Source organism: Silurus meridionalis, chromosome 2, assembly GCF_014805685.1.
Source record: "Silurus meridionalis isolate SWU-2019-XX chromosome 2, ASM1480568v1, whole genome shotgun sequence".
In the NCBI taxonomy this organism is placed as follows: Eukaryota; Metazoa; Chordata; class Actinopteri; order Siluriformes; family Siluridae; genus Silurus; species Silurus meridionalis.
The window spans coordinates 34,248,616-34,268,868 of record NC_060885.1 but is presented as its reverse complement, the minus strand read 5'-3'; the positions used below and the strand labels follow the sequence as shown (position 1 = coordinate 34,268,868).

Sequence of the window (20,253 nt, the reverse complement as noted above, 5' to 3'; positions counted from 1 at the left end):
AACATGTCTAAACACCTCAGTGAATGTGAAAATCACAGGTTTTAACTGTAGCAAGTAAAAAGTCACGTTTCCCTTTTGGTCTCCTGTAGTTTGTTCCTTATTCTGTCTGATGGAAATGTTCCTTGTCTCTGTTGCATTGGTGGACGATGCATATTTTACACGCCTTGACCAGAGTTTAGGAGAAGATATTTATTTTTTTGATGTGATATTAAATACATGGTTATTTGACCTCCAAATTCTGAGAAAGAAGTTCATTTATATTACAACAGAGCAGTTGCATGTTTAAGACTCGTGCTCAGGGGTCCAGCATTGGCAATTTGGTGGTGCTGGGATTCGAACACGTGACCTTCTGATTCAAAGTCCAACTGACCTCTGAGCTTCTACCTCACCGATGAACGAATATTCTTATAATAACTTTTTGTGGCGCATCCAGTCCTGCAGGGGGGGGGGGAGAGGGGTGTCACTGTGACGCAACCCAAAACGTCACGATGACGCTTTTGTCACATTCGCGCGCGGGCAGTGCATTTGTTAGCGCGTGCATCATAAAGCCTGGGTACGGGAAGGTTACCGGAACAATTTTAGCGGAGTCCACAGAAAGGTAATTTCATATCCGAATTTACAGAAAACAAACCAGTTTATCATATCGGCTTTATTCCGAGGGTGTGATGTGCGCGCGCGCTGTGCTCGGAGTTCGGAGTGGAGAAATGCGCTTCTTCTCTATTCTTACTCTAATTTGGTTCATTAATATTTGTTTGTGTCTGTAAGAAAACCAAAACTGGCATCCGCTAAATGAGGAGCCGCGAGTGGGTAGTGATTGTGGTGGTGGTGGTGGTCTGGGCAATCACACGTGGTTTTCAGACTAGACAACGGAATGGAAGCTCGTGCGACGTGTAAATTGGAAAGTTATGGATGGAAGATGTGTTGAAGTGTACAGAACATGTACAGTAAAGCTGGTCTGCAGGAGGACACGAGGAATCCTGACCAGGGAAGACTTTGAGCGACCCTTTGTCCTTTTTTTGCGTTTTTGCGACATTTGAGACGTGAGCACGCGCTGAACTCAGGGTAGAGTTTATCCGTATCTGCGGCTGTGCTCCATATCAGAACAGCAGGGATGAGAGTCCGCTATCTGTGTACACGGTCCCCAGGGGACACTTACAGCACGTGCAAAGTTCATAAACAAGATAAAGTGTGTAGATATCAAATATAATCATTAAAAACTATAGACTAGACTATTTATTTTTTATATATTAACAAGCAGCATGTTCAGTGCAATCAGTGTATGCATTATTTTATATATATATAGATAGATAGATAGATAGATAGATAGATAGATAGATCGATCACTGATTATTTCTTCATCATGGCACCTTTTAGTTGATGGATTTATTTATTAAGCAGCAGGTGAACATTTTGTCCTCAAAGTTGATGTTAGAAGCAGGAAAAATTGGCAAGCGTACGGATTTGAGTGAGTTTGACAAATTGTGACGTCTAGACGTCTGGGTTAGAGCATCTCCAAAACTGCAATTCTTGTGGGCTGTTCCTGGTCTGCAGTGGTCAGTGAAGATATTTTGCTAAAGTTATTCTGACTGATCACATTCATCCCCTGATCAGATCAGACATGTCTGTTCTAGCAGGAGTGGTCTCTTCGTGAATGAAGTTGAGTGGATTAATCAGTATGGAAATGATGTAAGACTGTGATCTTCTCAGTAACCAGATCTCAGCTGAGTCAAACGCAGGTTTTTACTCACACGGTGTACATTTTTCTCCTGTACATGGTTGAAGAGTCACTTGTTAATTTAGCGACATAATAAGACACTTTGTTGTTTTCTGCTTTAACGGGACGCCTGTATATCTCAATAGTTTGGGATGTGCACCAGTTTAAACATTCTCAGACCACTCCTCCCTGTTAACAGGAAGAGATGTTGTCTTTTCTTATGAACATGGTTGAGAACTGATCCTATTACTAGTCTATCACTCTTTCCACATGATTTAACTACTGCTTGATCTCATTCAATGGTATTTTTTTAGCTCCCTAGAGAGAGAGTTCAGATTTGTAGAATTGTAGAATAAAAAGTGGAGAAAACAATCCTGGGTGGACCAGATCCAAACTATTAGGAATGTAAATTTAGTTTACAACAGAATGTGCAGAAATTCTATTGATCTCAGAGGCACATGCATGAGAATTCCTTGTGGTTGATAATACAGAGTCCTGTTTTTCTGTTTAGAGAGAAATTGCGCCTGATCTTTACCTTCCTGTCCAAAAGAAGTGTCGCTAATTCTGCCGAGTAATAAATAAAAACTCATGGACAAGCACTGGCAGTGTTTTACGGACCTTTCGCCAAGATTTTCGGAAGTATTTTCCGCTCACAGAATTAACTTTTTGTGTGCATTTCAGACTTGGATGTGGTGAAGTGAAGGGTGCTGGGGAATGTTCATAAGCATAATTTCTCTCGAGAATTTCTCATAAGGTCTCCTGACCACAGTTCTCAGTCATATAATGCACTTGTGCTGAGGCCATGAGAACAGAAACACTTATTTGATTCACGTTTAATGTGTTTACATGCAAAAAATTAAGAATGCATGTATTAATGCATCGTTATATAATCAGCCTGTTAAAACATTATATTTATTAAAAGATGCATGTAAGCTGTTAGAGGTTTCTGTAGTACTTTTTGTGGATTGTATGGTGATGGTACATCTGTTTTGCGTGTAACACCATCTAGTTTTTTGTGGATTGAATGTACTGAACGTTGCTTCTTGGCCCAAAGGTTGAATGAAAATGCTGGAACACATTCTTCTCAACAAACAGCACAAAAAAAAACAATGGAGCCGGACTGAGTCTGTTTGAAATTATTCAGGGTGAAGAACGATGAACAGGAAAGAGTATAAAAACATTCTCGTAGCCATATGAGAGCAGATGCGGAAAAAAAAGGTTACGCATTTTTGAGGTAATTTGCTTTTTTATGCCTAACAGCAGGAGACCACACGGGCCAAGTTTTGCCTCGTTGCATTTGGAAATGCTTTAATTGTAACCTTAACTTGCTGTTGTGCCTTTCTGAAGTCTGCTCTGGTCAGGTAGTGCTCTGCATTTCCTACACCAAACATGTGCTCCAGTTTGCTTCGTAGCAACCAGCTTGTCTTTGGCCCCTTAGAAGGATTTCAAGCAAAGTTGTATCTTCATTCCATACTGTTCTGCTTCAGGAGTATCTAAACAGTGAAGAACAGACTGAGTTTAACCCTGCGGTGTTCTGCTGTGCAGATCCTGTGCAGAAACATTTACTACATTGCAAAAAACCCTGTGCAAGTTAAGATATTGTAGTTATGATGAATGCCTGGGACATTAGAGAACATGTCGAATCACTGTATACAGTTCAGACATACAAAATACAACAGACGACATCTTCCTGGATTTAGTGACTTTTTTATTGTTTGGATTTGTAATCATCAGTAAACTTCAAGAAAACCACGACTTGTTGGATTACGCCTGGCTGTTATGGAGCAGTACTGCAGTACTTATTACCAGCTTCAACTCCGTTATTTATCTCTTACAACTTATAATACAATCGATACTGATTTGGGAAGGTTTTGGAATAAGGCCTACTAGCACACAGCAGCTGAATTTATTTGTTGGCGAGCGTAGAACCTACTTATCAAGACACAACTTTAAACTTATTGGGTAAAATTAGATTTTTTGGCTGCAAAACTTGATCGTAAATTTTTTTGGTAAACTGTGACCATGATGCTTCATCCGATATCGCAGGTTTAGGAGGCCACCAAGCTGGTGGATGAGATAAGGGGCTATCTGTTCCCCACCATGGTTTAAAGGACCTCTAAGAAACCATGGTGTGGAAAACAGATAGCCTTGCTAGCATGCAAAGCAGTTCACCATGTACATAAACGTTGGAGCTGTGAACTTGGCTGAGATGGGTGATGTTACTACTAATTGGATCTAAATGGAACTTTTTCCACTATAACGTACCACAACATTATTAACATCAATGTGATATTATCATATTACAACATTATCAGGACGTCACTGTTTTCATGTCGAACATGACTACTGGAGGCATCTTCACACGTTCAGATAGAAAACAAAATGATCCATACAAAGCTATAGAAATCCATTGTTATAGCTATGAAGGAAAGCAAAGCAGAATGTGAAGCTCTGTGAAAAAATTCACAAAGATCACCTACAGTAATGAAAGTAACCTAATAAAAACATCTTGACTTTGGTGGATGAAAAGTCATGAAAAGTACAATCATCTGTTATAAATCAGTGAAAATGAGGAGCACAACCCCCAGTCTCCAGAGTTCATACACATACAAACATTGTGTGATCTGCGGTTCTGTGGGTTATGGGTATTTTTATGAATATGATTAAGTGAACATTGTATTGGTCCAAATCCTGATACTAATATCAGCATCAATGTAGTCAGTTATTGATTACCAAGTGAGAACACGGCTGTAAGTGTACAGTGGAAGTTTGAAACACTAAATAATCCATAGAGGAACATGTGAGAGGAATAAGCAGCTTTTTCATAGTCTCCATTTAACACAATGGAACCTGAGAAGGTCACTCATGCAGCAAAAACTGTTCATAGTGAAAACAGGTTAAAATACACAAATTACATGAACCCTAATGGTTTCATATACTGGTTATAATCGGGTGTGTTGTGACTTGCAGTGGCGTCCTTCATATCATTTTTCATCTCCACACACAGCAGCTGCTTCGTCAAATCCATGCTACCTTTGCTTCATCGCAGACCTTCTCAGGTTACTGCTGCTTATTTGAGACTCAGCATGTCACCAGGAAAGCTATTTCTGGAGCTCTGGCATCAAAATCCCGGGATACCTGAGCACAGGGGGTGATAGTGGTGGAGAACACTGAGGAGTGGCTTTGTCATGAACTTCATCACATGCTATGCCTCTCATTTGAGCTTAGTCTTAGAGATTCAGATGTGCCTCATATTTCTTAAGGAAGGTATTTTAAGGATCAGAAAGGCTCCTTTTGTATATTATATTCATTCCAAAATGAATCGCTTAAGGCACTAAATTCAGATTTTATTGACTCCGTTCCTGCTACGTTTCTTCTTCACTGACTTCTGCACCACACGACTGTGTTTATAAAGAGCATTTGACATCTAAATCATTGTGAAGATTCTTTTCCAGACTTGTACCACTTCTTTTTTCCAATTGTTGTTTGTATTTCTGTTAAAGAAGTCCTTTGTTGTGTTGGCAGTGTGATTTGGATTATTGCCATACTGTGGGAGTTCCTCCAAATTAGACTGGATGCATTTCTCTGTAAATTTCCAGACAATGTAACTGCAGACTTTCTAAATTTATTCTGCTGCTACATCATGAGTTACTCAACAGTAAAGATCAGTGAGCCTGTTGTGAGCCATGCAAACCCAAGCCGTGACGTTCCCTCCTCTGATGAGCTTGTTTGGGATCTTGAGCATATCCTTCCTTTGTCCACTCTTTGGTCTTTCCCTCACTTTTTTAGAGGCCTTTTCAGGAGATTCCCAAATGTTCTAACTGTGCTTCTCGATGGGCCTGCATATACTGGTATGGGCCGCTTGATGTTAGGCAGACCCGCATCTCTAAAATTCTGTTTTGGTTATGCTTTGTTATCAAAGCAAGTTTCAGGCAAATTCTGCAGAAAATCCACGCAGAGATATGAAACAGCTGTTAGGACCTGCCGCCTGTCAGGAGAGATCATGTGTTGCATAAGGATTTCATGAGGAGCATTAAAAAGGATTTCAGTTTATTTCTTTAGTTCTCGGTTTCTGTTTCTGTTCTTTCATGCAGCAATTATTCATGGATCCATGAAGGATATGAAGGTTTGATCCATCTGGAGGAGGTGGTAGCTCAATGGTTAACAGTCTGAAGGTTAGGGGTTCAAACCCCAGTATCACAGAGCTGCCACTCTTGGGCCCTTGAGCAAGGTTGTGTTTTCTGAATGGGATTCTTTTTTTTATAGCACTTTTAGATGTGATTTTTTTTCTGTTATCCATAAAATAGTAGAAAAATGGCATTTTTAGCACTAGATGTAGACGTCTGCATGTTTTCCAGAGAAGACTTGATGGACTTTTCGGACAGCTTCGGAGCCCTGCTGAAGACTAAATATTTTTTCCAGGAGAGGAAAGAGATTTCCACACTGTCCCTGATAACCCTGTACTTGCATGCATTGTTGACCACAAACAAATGCACCTAGAGTGAAGATTTAGTTTTTTGTAGATGTGGGGAACAAAAACATTTTCATCTGGAATGCAAGCAGTTTATCGTTTAATTTTAGTAACGGAGAAGGAGGTGAAATGTTCTTGTTTTGTTTGGGTTTTCCCTCAAACGCCGCAGTTCTAAGTAGTAGTTTCCACTGTGCATCTCTGAAGGCCATGTGTTTAATAGAGTAAGTGTTGGTCTGAAAGAACGAACATGGTAATGTTCTGTTGTTGTTCAGACCAGAGTGCAGCAGATACGGCTCTGGAATTTGTCTCTGCTATTACACAGATGAAGATCTCCAGCTCTGTCCACTGTTACAATACCACAAACACCTTTTTGTTTCCTTTTAGCTTTGGAGTGTCGGTTCTGAAGCAGCTCCAGACACCGTGGTGTACAATTAAAAGTATTTTAACCCTTAAATCATATTTATTATATTAGTAGCATCTGTGTAGTTAAAAGCGATTTAAAACTAATTCTTCCCTGAATTGTGCAGATCATTTGGATGGTTAAGGTGTGTAGTAAAGTGCTCCTGGATCATACTGAGTAGGTTTGACTGAGTAAATCTCACCACACATCAGAGAAACTCAAAAACACTTCAGTTTACATCCATGTGCTTTATTTCAAACAATTTGCTCTGAACAGAATCTGCTTCACAATTAGCTTTGTGCTGCAGATTAGATGTTTGTGTTCACATTCCAGCACGATACCAGACACCAACTGGTGGAAAAAAAGACCCTTAACCCTGCGTTATCTTATTACTTCTCAACAAAATCGATTCAAAGGTCATGTAGGAACGTTCCCATTGCTGAGTAAACCTTGCTTCATGGAGTGCTCCACATTTTTCTGTACTGAGGGTGTAGAAGTGTAGACCGTGATTCCTCTCAGCACCCGAGTCATGTGAATTCATTTAGAGCTCATTTACTCTCAGATCATATGAAACGTGTAGATGGTTTCTAAAGAAAGCCAGTGTTCAGGTTTTGTGTGTAGCGTGAGGAACCTACTGAGTGGAGTGGTGTGATAGTGGAACATTTGACATGGGGCAGTTTGTGTAGGTTGTTGCTCTGTGCTTCTAGCAGTGGATTGATTGGCATCATTAATGGTTGAATGGCTGTGATTTGGCATCGCTCTGATTACATACACTAAGCTGGATGTTGCTATCGGAACATTTTTACAAGTACATGTAAATGAACTCCGTTGCATCGGACTTATACGCAACATCTGTATGGATTCATGCCTGATGTATGGATTCATGCCTGATCTGTTGTGTGTTAACATTGCAGTTGTTTATTGTAGCATCTTCGCTTTGTAGGTACTTTGGAGTAAAGTGTAGTCAGGACATGTGGACGTGTTTTATTTGAGTCACAGGTACACAGTTAATTACACATTCTACTTGTAATTTCTATTGGGGAACCGACACACACATGCAAACACATGCACACACACACACACACACACATCTACACCTTTTCAGTTGATGGAATCATAACTCTCATGCCCTGGCATATTCAGCAATTTTGAAACTTCAACCTATAAACACACATACACACATTTGGCTCTACTCCGTGTCCCTCGGCCCCGAGGCTCTTTTCCCTCTTTTCTCTCTCCTATTTATCCTTGTTGCTGGATACTGGAACAGAGCGCACTGATTTGTCTCCTCATCCACAGGATACTTCTCACTGCTCCTTTCCTCCAGCTCCGAACCACATTCCTGACCCGGCTCTGGTCCGTGGATCCTGCTGCTGCTGCGTTATTCTCTCTCGGATCTCCTGAACACGGTTGCCTTCAGCATCACCATATGGAAGTTTTGTAGAAGCTTTAACAGAAGTGTAGAAGCTGTAAAGGAAGTGTAGATGATGTACAACAGAAATGAACACAGAACAAACCGGCATAAAGTGCACACGTGTGTGAAATGTTCTGCTGGAAGAAGAACATAAGAATGAGTACAGAAGATTTGTGTGTGTGCAGATGGATTTGTCTGTATTATAAAAACTGTACGTGTAAACGATTTTCGCAGCAGGATCACTTTTAGATACTTATAGTGAAGACCATATAGACATTTCTCAGGAGCTGCTTGGATTCTCTGACAGCTGTTAGGACCTCTGGAGTGTGTGTGTGTGTGTGTGTGTGTGTGTGTGTGTGTGTTCTGTGTATATGCTTCATGGTTGTTTGCTTGTTTTATCATGCTGGAGTATGTCCCACTTTGTTCAGATGATTCTCACTGAAGCTCTGGCCCATGTGTGTGTGTGTGTGTGTGTGTGTGTGTGTGTGTGTGTGTACAACAGTAAGTATATACATGTTGCTTATTCCTATAGTCATGCTTTTCTAATTCTTACATCTCTGTGAAACATTCCAGTAGTGTAGTGTTTGGGAGGAGTGAATCTGAGAGGCGGGGGTGAACTGTGTTCTGAGAACTCTTTACTGTTGTGTAGAATGTATTAGATGAGGTTTGTTCGGTGGTCGACGCTGCAGTGTGACGCTGTCGCTGAAGTGCTGAGGAATACACACTGTAAGACCTGGTTTCTTTTTCACCTGCTGTTTCTAACATTTACCTGAATATTTGCTGGATGTTAGAGGTTATTATTATTATTATTATTATTATTGTTATTATTGTTGTTATTAATATTATTTTGCTATTCCAGATGTTTGTCTGCAGTTGTTCAGGTCAGCGTAATGCTGCACTACCAGAAATGTATTGAATGAAATGAAATAATTGTCTGTCAGACTTTAGTAGATTTGAATCTTTAGATAATCCAAGCTGTACTGAGAAAAAGCTTCTGAATTGAAGCTGTAGCTTTCGACTGTTTAAAAAGGCAAACCCCCTTTTTTACTCTTGGAATTTTAGCTCTGAAGGCTGGAATTTTGCTACTAATGAAAAAAAATAAAAATCACTAGATTCCTGAGTTTGTAGGCTTTTTTTGGTCACAAAGGCCAGAATCCTCTGATGGGAATTTAGTTGCACATTGCTATTTTTTTAATAAATGCCTCATGAGGTTAATTTCATGAGAAAACATAACCACTGCTGATCTGTTTCTGGAAAAAACACTTTCATTTTGTGACTTTTTGATTTTCTATATTTGCGATTGCACAAATATAAACCAAAGTAAAACAGCAGAACGTTTTCAGCTTGATCTGTTTTACTGCTTTTGAAATGATATTTTTTTATTAATGACTGTGCACTTAAACAGAAACGTGTCAGAGGTCTGATGTATGATGCCTTCATTCGTTTTTTTTTCTTTTCACAAACAAAATGTGAATTCAGACTCGTTTGTTGTTTTTCAGGAGAAAAGATGTTTTATATGTTTTGAGACACACAAAAAAAGAGAAAGTGACGTATTTATTAATTTTATATGTTGGTTTAACCGCACAAAGTTTAAAAATCAAAGTCCCACAATATGAAATATGATCAATGACCTAAAATACAATTTTCCCAATTGAACATCCGAATCTGGAAGTAAAAGGGAATTTCACAGCTCTGTTCTTAGGAAGAAATATCCGCTCTGAAGATGTTCAAGCAGATGATAAATAATATGATTAAAAACTAAAGTAACAGATTCAGAGATCACAGTGAATCTAGTAGAAGATCGACAGGACAGAGTGAGGTGGTTCTTCAATGAGCATCTGAACTTGTATGTGGTAAAACATTGTAAGAAGAGAACACGTGTGTTTGACTCCCATTTCCTGTCGCACTCTGGTTGGTTTAAAAAGCATGTAGTGATCCATATGAACTTCTGTGTGAAGCCAGAATGTTTGGAGCCACTGATTGATTTTGTGCTGATGCTTGATCAGAAATTTTACATTAAGGTTCTTCAAGATTTTCACAAACACACAAAGTCAAACAATAAGATAACATGAAACTGTAACTGATTTATAGGATAAACCTTCATTTATATTTCATTTTCAAACCAAAAAAAATGAACGAATTCTCAGACCCTCAGAACCTGTTATTAATAATAATTCTGGTAATTCCCAATTTTGTCTTCTAGCATTTGAGCCTGAACTATAAACCGCGACAATGACGGCTACGAACGCTCCACGAGACAGGTGAGTAGCATCTCTTTATCTCTTCATATTTAATTACTAACTGCTGAGAATATGCGTTTTTTTTATTTTTATCATCATTACAGGTATTACGCTGTATGGATTATATTGTTCATCCTGGGGCTGGGAACACTTCTGCCATGGAACTTCTTCATGACTGCCACCATGGTAACATTACAAACCACCCCAACGCTTAACGGGAACTGGAATAGTGATCAGATCATATGATGCGTAATAAGATTGTGGTTTTAATTCTTCACAGTACTTCACCAGCCGTCTCCGAGATTCTGCCCCCGCTGGTGACAAGCAGAACGGGACCCATGATGGCACAGAAGGTGACACACGAAGTGTCCTGGAATCAAAATTTAACAATGTGATGACCCTGTGTGCCATGGTCCCTCTGCTCATCTTCACCTGCCTTAATTCCTTGCTCCATCAGAGGTGAGGCCAAATCTCCAGCTCTCACTTCTCACACAGCATTATTCTCCTACAGCTCTCTGAACTTAACATTTCGATTTGTACTTCATACGTGCTTGTAATTACACCTCCCTGATGATCAGAACCTGGAGCAGAGCAGTAGGTCACATTTCTTTATTTTTCATTAGAACAGTAACAGTTTGAACAGTAGATGTTCTCCTGAAGCAGATTTACAGAATTAAAAAGTGCTTATTAGTTTGTCCTAATGAGAGAGCCAGTGGAAACAGTGGTGAAGGAAAAAAACTTCATGAGATGGTATGAGGAAGAAACCGTATGAGAAACCAGAATCCAGATTCCATAATTCATAGTGGAGTTAAGAAGATAAGATCTTGGTTATTTCATTCTTATACGTTCTGAGTATAATCTAATAATCACACAGTTTTTTCTGATCAGTAAAGGTTGTGTCCGTGTTGTTGGTGGTTTGTAAATGAGGTAAACGCAGGTTTCTGATGTTGAAGTCTGTTCAGTTTCAATTCTCTTTTCTCGTCTCTTTTCCTGAGTAATAGCATTAATCGAACAGTAATTAAGGTGGAGCTCGCCATGCCACGTGCAGTCTCTTGTGCGATATATTTTTCTGTTGTTCTGTAGTTGATTATTGATCATGAGTCCCCCAATTCAATTCAGTTTTATTTATATACAACGATGGACATTGTCCCAAAGCAGCTTTAAAAATCAGAGATAAAACAGCAGAGATAAAGAGGTTATAAAATATGAATCAATGATCTTTGCTCTCCAGTTTTTTGTATGCTTTTGTTGGTGATGACTAGTGCTGTAGGAAGAACCTTTGTATTTGTGATATTGGGCTCATGGCGCAGATGTAAAAATGAGATCCTTAGTTAGAAGAGCTTGTATTTGTCACATACACGTTACAGCACAGTGAAATTTGTTCTTCATATCCCAGCTTGCTCAGGAGCTGAGGTCAGAGCGCAGGGTCGGCCATTATACGGCACCCCTGGAGGTTTAAGGGCCTTGCTCAAGGGCCCAAGAGTGGCAGCTTGGCAATAACGGGTCTTGAACCCTTTTCCTGAAGTGCTTCAGTGGTGTACCGTCCCATACAGGCATGAATATCATTGTCTGTTCTATTTTTGGTGTCTGGATTCCTCCCAGCTCTTTGTGTTGGATGGTTTTGTATTATATCAGGCACAGGCATGTTGTTGTTGATGTTTTCTGAGACCTGTGGCCAAAGATCTGTGGTGTGATTTGGTAGGTCATCTTCACTTTTTGGATCATATTTTCTCCATGTAGAGATGTTTCTGTAGGCGTGGGTTGTGAGTGTTAATTTGAACAGTAAATTTCTAGCTTTTCTAGAATTTCCTTGGAACTGTAGACTGTAAATGGTAGATCAAAGCAGGCTTTGAGCTAAATTGAAGTAAATCAGTCGCTCAAAAATCTCATGGGAAGGTACAAGCGGAAACCACAAAACGGTTACTGAGGATCAGTCAACGTGGTGCACGTGCCGTGTAAACCCCATGAGCCCCAACCGAATAATCAGCCTAACCCTACTGTCAACCAAATATTTTGTGGTATCTTGCAGGCTTTATTTTTCAGCCATCTTTTTATCATTATCTCAGGTTTGTATAAGGAATGTTGATCTTTGATTCCTATTTCCCTCTGCTTTCCTCCAGGATTCCTCAGAAATTAAGGATCTGCGGCAGCCTCACTGTGATCCTGGTGGTGTTTCTGGTCACTGCAGTGTTGGTCAAGGTGGACATGGAACCTCTAACCTTTTTCATCGTCACCATGTTTAAAATAGTCTGCATCAACTGTGAGTGTCTCAGCTAGACGTCTGCTGGTTTGAATTTTTGAGAAGTTGTTCAATGCACCATCATGCAGTTGACTTCTTTTTTCACTTGGAGTTAAGATCAACATGGCAGACCAGCCTGCTTTGATGTTATTATTACACTCTGGTTTGGGAAGTCGAGCTGTGGAAAAGATAACAAACACAGAATGTGTGCTGGGAAATTATCTTTGATAATCCCATGGGTTTTTTTTTCTTCCCTTCTTCTCACCACTCGGACATTTTTGTTTTTCTCCATTCTCCAGGTTTTGGTGCAATTCTGCAGGGAAGTTTGTTCGGCTTGGCAGGGCTGCTCCCAGGGTCTTACACGGCTCCCATCATGAGCGGCCAGGGATTGGCTGGAACATTCGCAGCCTTTTCCATGATCTGTGCAATCGCCTGTGCGTTTTTTTTCTTCAATTTGCTTTTTCACTACATTACTGATTTTACATTTTACCCTTTGGGCTTACGTTATTCACGTCTTTATTTTCCAGCTGGCTCAACGCTGCAGGACAGTGCTTTTGGTTACTTCATCATGGCCTGTGTTGTAATTCTGCTGGCCATCGTTTCTTACATCTTGCTGCCCAGAATGGTATGACACAAGCTCTTAAGTATTTTTATTTCTTTATTCCTTGGAGCCAAGTGTCCCAGTTTATCACAGTATACACACTTACATTGATCAGATCTTTAACATTTAGTTATTAAAATGTCCTATTTTTGGTTTGTTCCTGGTATTGCTATTCACGCCTCACCCCTTATCATGTGGTGTAGCCCTGAGATGGACACAGTTAAAGCCGTCTTCAGTGAACTTATTCCATCAGGTTTGTTTCTAATTATTTGTTTAATGATGTTGCAGGATTTCTTTAAATATTATGCAAACACCAGTAGTACCAAATCTTCTGGTGATGAGGAAAACAAGATGGACCTCTTGAACAAAGGTAGAGCAATTACTGAACACACTTGCACATTAAGTTCTCAGAGCACAGGCCTTCAAACCCGACTCAGAGTTTTCTGGGAAATACCTTTCTCACTAAAGCTTGTGCTAAAATCCAAACCATCTGGTATATTTGTTTAGTTCTCTTTTGCTATTGCTGCTAAAGGTCTGAGTGCTCGTAGATGATGCTGGAGACTCGTGAAAATCCTGCAGTTTGTATTCTGTTTGTTTCCTGCCCCTTTTTTCTTATTTGTACTTGTACACAATGTTTCATATGAAGATGCGCTGGAAAGCAACAAGACTCAGAGTATAGCGTTAGATGTGAATGCTGAAGTTACGGAAAACCCTGCGGAGAAAACTTTAGTAGTGGATCTGACTGATGTAAATACCACACCTTCCATCTCTGTGTTTGGCATCTTCAAGAAGGTACCTTTTGGAAAAGTTTGAAGTTTATAATGTTTATACAATCATTAGACAAAATATAATTGTATAGACCTGCTGAGATCCTGATTACTTCTCCTGCTCCACCCCTTTAGATCAAGGTGATGGCCCTTTCAGTGTGCTTCATCTTCACCGTCACTATTGGAGTTTTCCCTGCTGTGACTGTGGATGTCAAGCCCTATATCGCTGCAGGTGGTACTTGGGGTAAGAAGGTGTTTCTCAAAGTGTGCTACTTTAAGATTTTGCAGCTTATTATGTTTTCACATCATCGTCCTCCTTTTCACTGATATCTCCAGCAAAATACTTCATTCCCGTGTTCTGCTTCTTGATGTTTAACTTGATGGATTGGGCCGGACGAAGCTTAACAGCAAAGTGCACATGGGTGAGTGTCATGAAGTGCATGTTTTGTGGGTTAAGGGGAAAAGTGCTGGTTTAAAGTGTTCATTTTGCTCTGAGACACGAAACAGTCCAAACATCTGGTGTGTGTTTTAAAAGCATTTTCAAGGTTAGTAAATTCTGCTCCGAGACTGTAGGGTAAAAAAACAAATAAACTCCTATCTGTGGGAAATTTACTATATAGTACTATAGTACTTTTAACAATAGATATTGGCACTAATGAGCTTGTTCTAAAATCCAGACATCTTTAGAAGGACTATAAATCATTACACTTCTAAGCTGTATGTAGGACACCGGTGTGTGAGGATGCGCTCTGGGGCTCATGTTTATTCAGTCCACGCATTTCAGTGCACTTTTAAAAACTTGAAAAAATTCACAGATCAATAGGAAAGGACTTTGAGATGTGGAAAGTTCACAGTTCCGTCCACATGACACTCACACCAGCATGCTGTCACACTGTACTACGGATTTTACAACACAAATGAACCGATGTGATGTTTAATATAAACATCATGAATTAGAGTCCACTCGATACAGATCCGTCACACCTCCACAAAACGAGAGGAAAAAACATATCAACCCATTTGTAAGATTTGCAGGTGAAAGGACATGCAGTGAAATGCTTTTTACGACGATGAGGGAATAGGATGGGGAGAAAGACTTTCAGGTGGAAGAACCAGGAAGAGTTTTTATAGCAGACAAAACAAAAGCACACACATTTCACTTTAACTAGAATTTATCCAGATTGTAAAAATGATCTGCTACGTTTGGATTTGTGTAATAACTTGTGTAAATTGATCTAAATTTAATTTGTTGCATGGAGGCAAGAATATAGGTGGAATTTAATCTTTTCGCACAAATGACCAACTGGTGGCGACTGTGGTGAAGGAAAAACTCCTTGAGGTGGCATGAGGAAACAACCTTAAGAGGCACCAGACATGAGAGGGAACCTCATCCTCATCTGGGTGGCACCGAATGCCCATTTATTACAGATAAACGATGTTGAGGTGCAGTGATGATCAAATACATCCAGTAGTCCTGAGTCAGTGTAGCAGACTGTTGGCATTAAGTACAAACCAAATCCAAATCCATCCTCAAAGCTCCCGTGTTTCCTCATGGTTATAATTGTTTCCTGGAAATAGTTTGTGATGAATCCAGATGATTCCAGATTATTGTTTATGATCTCATTACTGTTTTTGAATGACTACCTGATTCTTAAATATATTTTCTACACTCTGAGAGACTGTAGAGTTTTCTGGTCTTAATATTGTTTGTGTACTGTTTCCGCAGCCTGGTAAAGACAGTATCATTCTTCCGGGTCTGGTGCTGGTTCGTGTCATCTTCATCCCCCTCTTCATGCTGTGTAACGTGTTCCCCAGGCAAAAGCTGCCTGTAGTGTTCGCCCATGACGCCTGGTACATCGTTTTCATGATTGTCTTCTCATTCAGCAATGGCTATCTCGCCAGCCTGTGCATGTGCTTCGGACCGAAGTGAGTATAAAGAGTTTACACCACCCCATAAACTGGATCTCACACAGAATCAATTACATTCCAAAATGTTTCGATGTCTCATCGTTAGCAATGTTTTCTTTTTAAAAAAACCTAATTGGCTCAGCTGCATTTAAAAATCAGTTGTGAAATCCTCACACACACACACACACACACACACACACACACACACACACACACACACACATTTGACCACATTGCAAGCTTCATACTGTATTATGAACTCGGATTTAAACCACACACTGCACTATATATTTGTTCTGTGCAGAACAGTGTATCGTGAACATTACTTACTGAACATCAGAGATGAATGTTGATGTTTTCTAAAAAAACAATATCACATGATACTTAAGCGGCGAATCTTTACTCATGCAATTAGTGTCATAGTTCAGTCGGGTGCAGATGTTTGTAACACCTGGCACACCCACAGTGTCGGGTGACCGAAAGGAAATCCTCAAATTTTATAGTAATGTGGGGGGAGAAAGCTAAATGTACGCCAGTCCAACAAAACAGAACATGAGACCAAAAGGAGAAGATGAGAAGGTTTGCCAAGAAAATCTTAGTTTAATGTTCAGGGCTGAGAGGATTCCTAGGTTTCTCAATGAAGATTAGACACATAAAAAGCCAAAGGTAAATATAAAGGCACATTTTAAGAACACCAGGCTTAAGGAAAACATCCTGGATATGACGCGTCACAGATCACCACGTGTTAGCACTTATTTAGTAATTATTTTCTCGTTTTGGATCTGTCCCACAGGAAAGTGGCCCAGCATGAAGCAGAGACAGCCGGGGCCATCATGGTCTTCTTTCTGTCCTTGGGTCTGTCGTTGGGAGCTGCACTGTCCTTTGGCTTCAGGGCACTGATCTAACACATCTTACTCAGTATATCACCCTCTGGGAGAGAAAGTAAAGGACAAACATTACCAAACTGCTCAACTGTGCCATTTGAAAACACAAGGATTTAGTATTTAATCAGTCTTCCAAGTTTAATAGAACTACACTTTTGCCTGAAGATAAATTTTACTTATTCAGAAGAACATGTTCATGGCCTCGTGGTTTTCTTTTAACACCCCTGGAACAGACGGGTTTGTTGATGAAAAGCGATTTACCACAAAACTGTTCCATCTAAAGCCATTGTGTAAGTAAAAAAAATCCTAATTGGATTAACTTGTGGTTTAATTTTCCCTCTTTGATCTCTTTGAACTTTTTGTTTCAGTTGGAAGTAGTAGTAGAAGTTTTGCGGAAATGCCAGTTTTATTTTATTCTCCTAACTTTAATATTTAGCATTATTTTTTAATAGGTGTTAGTACTAATGTCACCCAACAGGGGGCAGTAGTTAACACTACACTGTACATTTCTTTTTGCATGTTGTTAGTTGGAACCATAGAATTATTTTTATTGTATTATTTAATTTTTTTTTTTACTTGTGTAACGTTGAGTACAAAAGCCTTAAAGTACTGCAGCTTTTTCCCTCTACATCAAAAAAATGTGTGCGGAAAATACAGTGTGTACAATATTTGTGCTTTAAAAATAGTCGAGATAGATCTCTCTTATTATGCAAGTTATTAATGTAAATCGTATTTTAGAATTGTTTTTATTTTTAAAAGGGAAACTGACAGCCAACAACACGACAGTAACTGTGAACAAACAGAATGATATTGTTCCCTGAAATTCCATTTTTTTGGTTTATTTTTTAATTGTGGGCATGTAAAGATTTTACAGGTGCCATTATAAAAATGCCATAAGTTTTGTAAAAAAAAAAAAAGAGTTTCCTTTTCTTCTGTTGTACTCCGGTGTATCCACATGCTGGATAAAGATGAAGGTGAAAAGTTTAGCAGTTAATAGCTGCCATTTCTCGTGTTGTTTTTTCATCATGCCAGTGATTCAGCGTTCTGCGCTGCCATGCGGAGTTCAAGGCATCAGGCTCGAGTGTGTCCAATAAAACCTGAGCTGAATTCTGTGTGTACGTTAATGTTGGTGTGTGTATTTATTTGTATGTATAAAAGCTGTGACGTTTTTTTTCAAACTGGGCAGATAAACAGATCTGCTCTTCCGCTCTGGAGAGCAAAGCTGATGTTTTGACGTCTTTCCAGAACATCTTTCCAGGTCTGGTCATCTCGTTTACAGCAGGAACCTGTGCTGTGGTTTGGGTTTTAGAGGACGGACGAAGTGCAGACGAACTCTGCTGAAGGTTTGATGACACAGATACTTGCATTTTTATAAACATGTCTATTTAATCAGCACCTGTGTTAATCAGCCATATTGTCCTATCCTTTTTTTCCCCTTTTTAGCTCGAGATTTTATTATATTTTATTACCTTGAGCAGAGGTGGGAAGTAACGGATTACAAATACTTCGTTTCTGTACTTCAGTAGATTTTTCTGGTATCAGTTTTTTACTCCACTATTTACTCATTTTTTACTTTTCACTTTTACTCATTACATTTTTACACAAATATCTGTACTTTTTACTTCTTACATTTTCAAAATTGGCTCGTTACTTTAGTTTTAATCCACTGATTTGGTGAAATATTATTTTTATTTTCACTGTGCATCGATTTCAGCCGAACAACTGATTTCCTGTTACTGCGCGTCTTTTTCACTCCGCTGGTGTATAAAGTCCTGACTCTCACTCACCACAGATGTAGACTAGTTTATGGAGATAAGAATCAGCAGGCAGAAGCAGTAAGAAGTTTGGGGTTAATGTGGATGAGACAGAGGGAGTCAGTGATGAGAACATGACTGAGATCAGACACATTCCTGATCATCATCATCTTTTCTCTGCTTGTGTTCTATATGTGGATTGTAAACGGCACTAAATTTTATTAACGCTATCAATTCAGCGCATTTCTGTTTCATCATTTTTATAGAAAATGTAAATACATAAATAAATAACTAAATAAAAAAGAGGCACAATTAAAAAAAATTCGGCAAAAAATACGTTTATCCACGACGTCCTTTCTTAGATATAAAATAAATAAATAAACTCCAGATAAAAAATGTTTTAATCAGTAAACTTTTGTTTTATTTCTGCGCCAAGTCTCAAATCAAACACCAAATCCACCATGTTTTACACAATTTACCCTCTAGGGGGCGTTTTGTGGGTTTTTCCCTCATAATGGCGACACAAACTTAAATTACTGTCTTTATTGATCGTACAGATAAAAACAATACATCATTTAAATCTGTAAAATGTCTATAATTTTATATATATAAGCTTCCTGACTTGACTTGAAGAGGTGCAGTCTCTCCGGTGTCACCTCATTAACTGTCCGTGTGGAAACATAGCAAAGGCTCTTAATGATGTCCACACGTCTCTGCACTGATATAGCCTTTATATTTAATCACTGTACATATGCTTACATACATATCACATGCTGTAAATATGATACATGTTTAACACCTCCAAGCTGCCAGTTTTGGGCACCTGAGCAAGCACTTAACTCACTACTGCTCATTTAGTAAATGAGATCATTAAGAGTCGCTCGGGAGAAACACTTCCAACAGGAAGTGGCTATATCTCGCTATCTTTGTCTCTCTATTTTCTCTATCTAATTGTCTCTGTGTCTCTTTTAGTAAATGTCTCTGTCTCACTGTATATGTCTCTCTTGCTGTCTCTCTATTTGTTTCTCACTCTTTCTAAAGCTGTGTCTGTGTCTCTTTGTCTTTGTCTCTGTCTTTCCTGCTTATTTACATGTCTAACAAAGTTTTGAGTTTTGAAGTAATGCCATTAGTGATCTATGATGAAAGACTTTCCTGGTTGGATTCTTACCTCTAGTTTCATATTGAACATTATAAGAAGTTTTTAAAAACAGAACAATAAAAGGTCATTAAAATTGGTTGCTGGTAAATCATGGTATATCAGTGGTGCAGGTGTTGGAGATGTGGTTCTTGTACCTGAGTCACTTCTCATAGACTTCGAGTAACTGAGAGAATGTACAGGAAGGAGAAGTTTTGACACTCTACCATCATGATCTAAGAGAAAACAGTGGTCTCTTAACTATAGAAAAACCAAGAGTCCAATAAGCAAAGCCTTGTTTGTCACCCCTCTGGTAGTGTAGTGGTTTAGTGATGCGGCCTCTGCAATCTGACTCACCTGGTTCAATTCCTACCCCTTAGCTTTCCTTTAAAGTGTTTAAAAAGTTTTATAAAAGAACCAAAAAAGGTCCTAAAAATCAGGTTCTTGCAGGAGATCCTGTGGCTCAATTGGAAGAGCTCTGCCTTTGGGTTGAGAGGTTGCTGGTTCAAACCCCAGCCAGGACTCAAAGTTAAGAGCGTGGAAGGTTCCAGTGACCAGAGTGAGGAAGGTGTCAGAAATGGCTGCGTGAAAGGTTGGATGTGGACGGTTTCAAAGGGCGTATCCTGAACCCGGGGGGGCAATATTCAGGCGTCTCCCCCCCTGGCAGCAAAAATGTCCAAAAAAGTATGAACTTAGGCTCCAGGCAAAACATTTTTATTTAATAGC

At 39.4% G+C, this 20,253-nt stretch overlaps 1 protein-coding gene across 2 annotated transcripts; it reads left to right on the top strand.

Annotated features, from left to right (window-relative positions):
- Positions 1 to 475: 475 nt before the first annotated feature.
- On the top strand, positions 476 to 17,762 carry slc29a1a (solute carrier family 29 member 1a). Of its 2 annotated transcripts, none has more exons than XM_046836616.1 (13): positions 476 to 598; positions 10,203 to 10,260; positions 10,344 to 10,425; positions 10,520 to 10,698; positions 12,360 to 12,499; positions 12,778 to 12,912; positions 13,006 to 13,103; positions 13,368 to 13,449; positions 13,726 to 13,871; positions 13,982 to 14,090; positions 14,183 to 14,268; positions 15,573 to 15,772; positions 16,548 to 17,762. In XM_046836616.1, exons 2-13 carry the CDS (start codon positions 10,232 to 10,234, stop codon positions 16,657 to 16,659), a joined length of 1,398 nt encoding a protein of 465 aa, XP_046692572.1. In that variant the 5' UTR covers positions 476 to 598; positions 10,203 to 10,231; the 3' UTR covers positions 16,660 to 17,762. The 2 variants fall into 2 exon arrangements, with proteins under 2 accessions (XP_046692572.1, XP_046692581.1); XM_046836625.1 differs by lacking the exon at positions 476 to 598 and adding an exon at positions 8,643 to 8,725.
- The last annotated feature ends 2,491 nt before the right edge of the window (positions 17,763 to 20,253 follow it).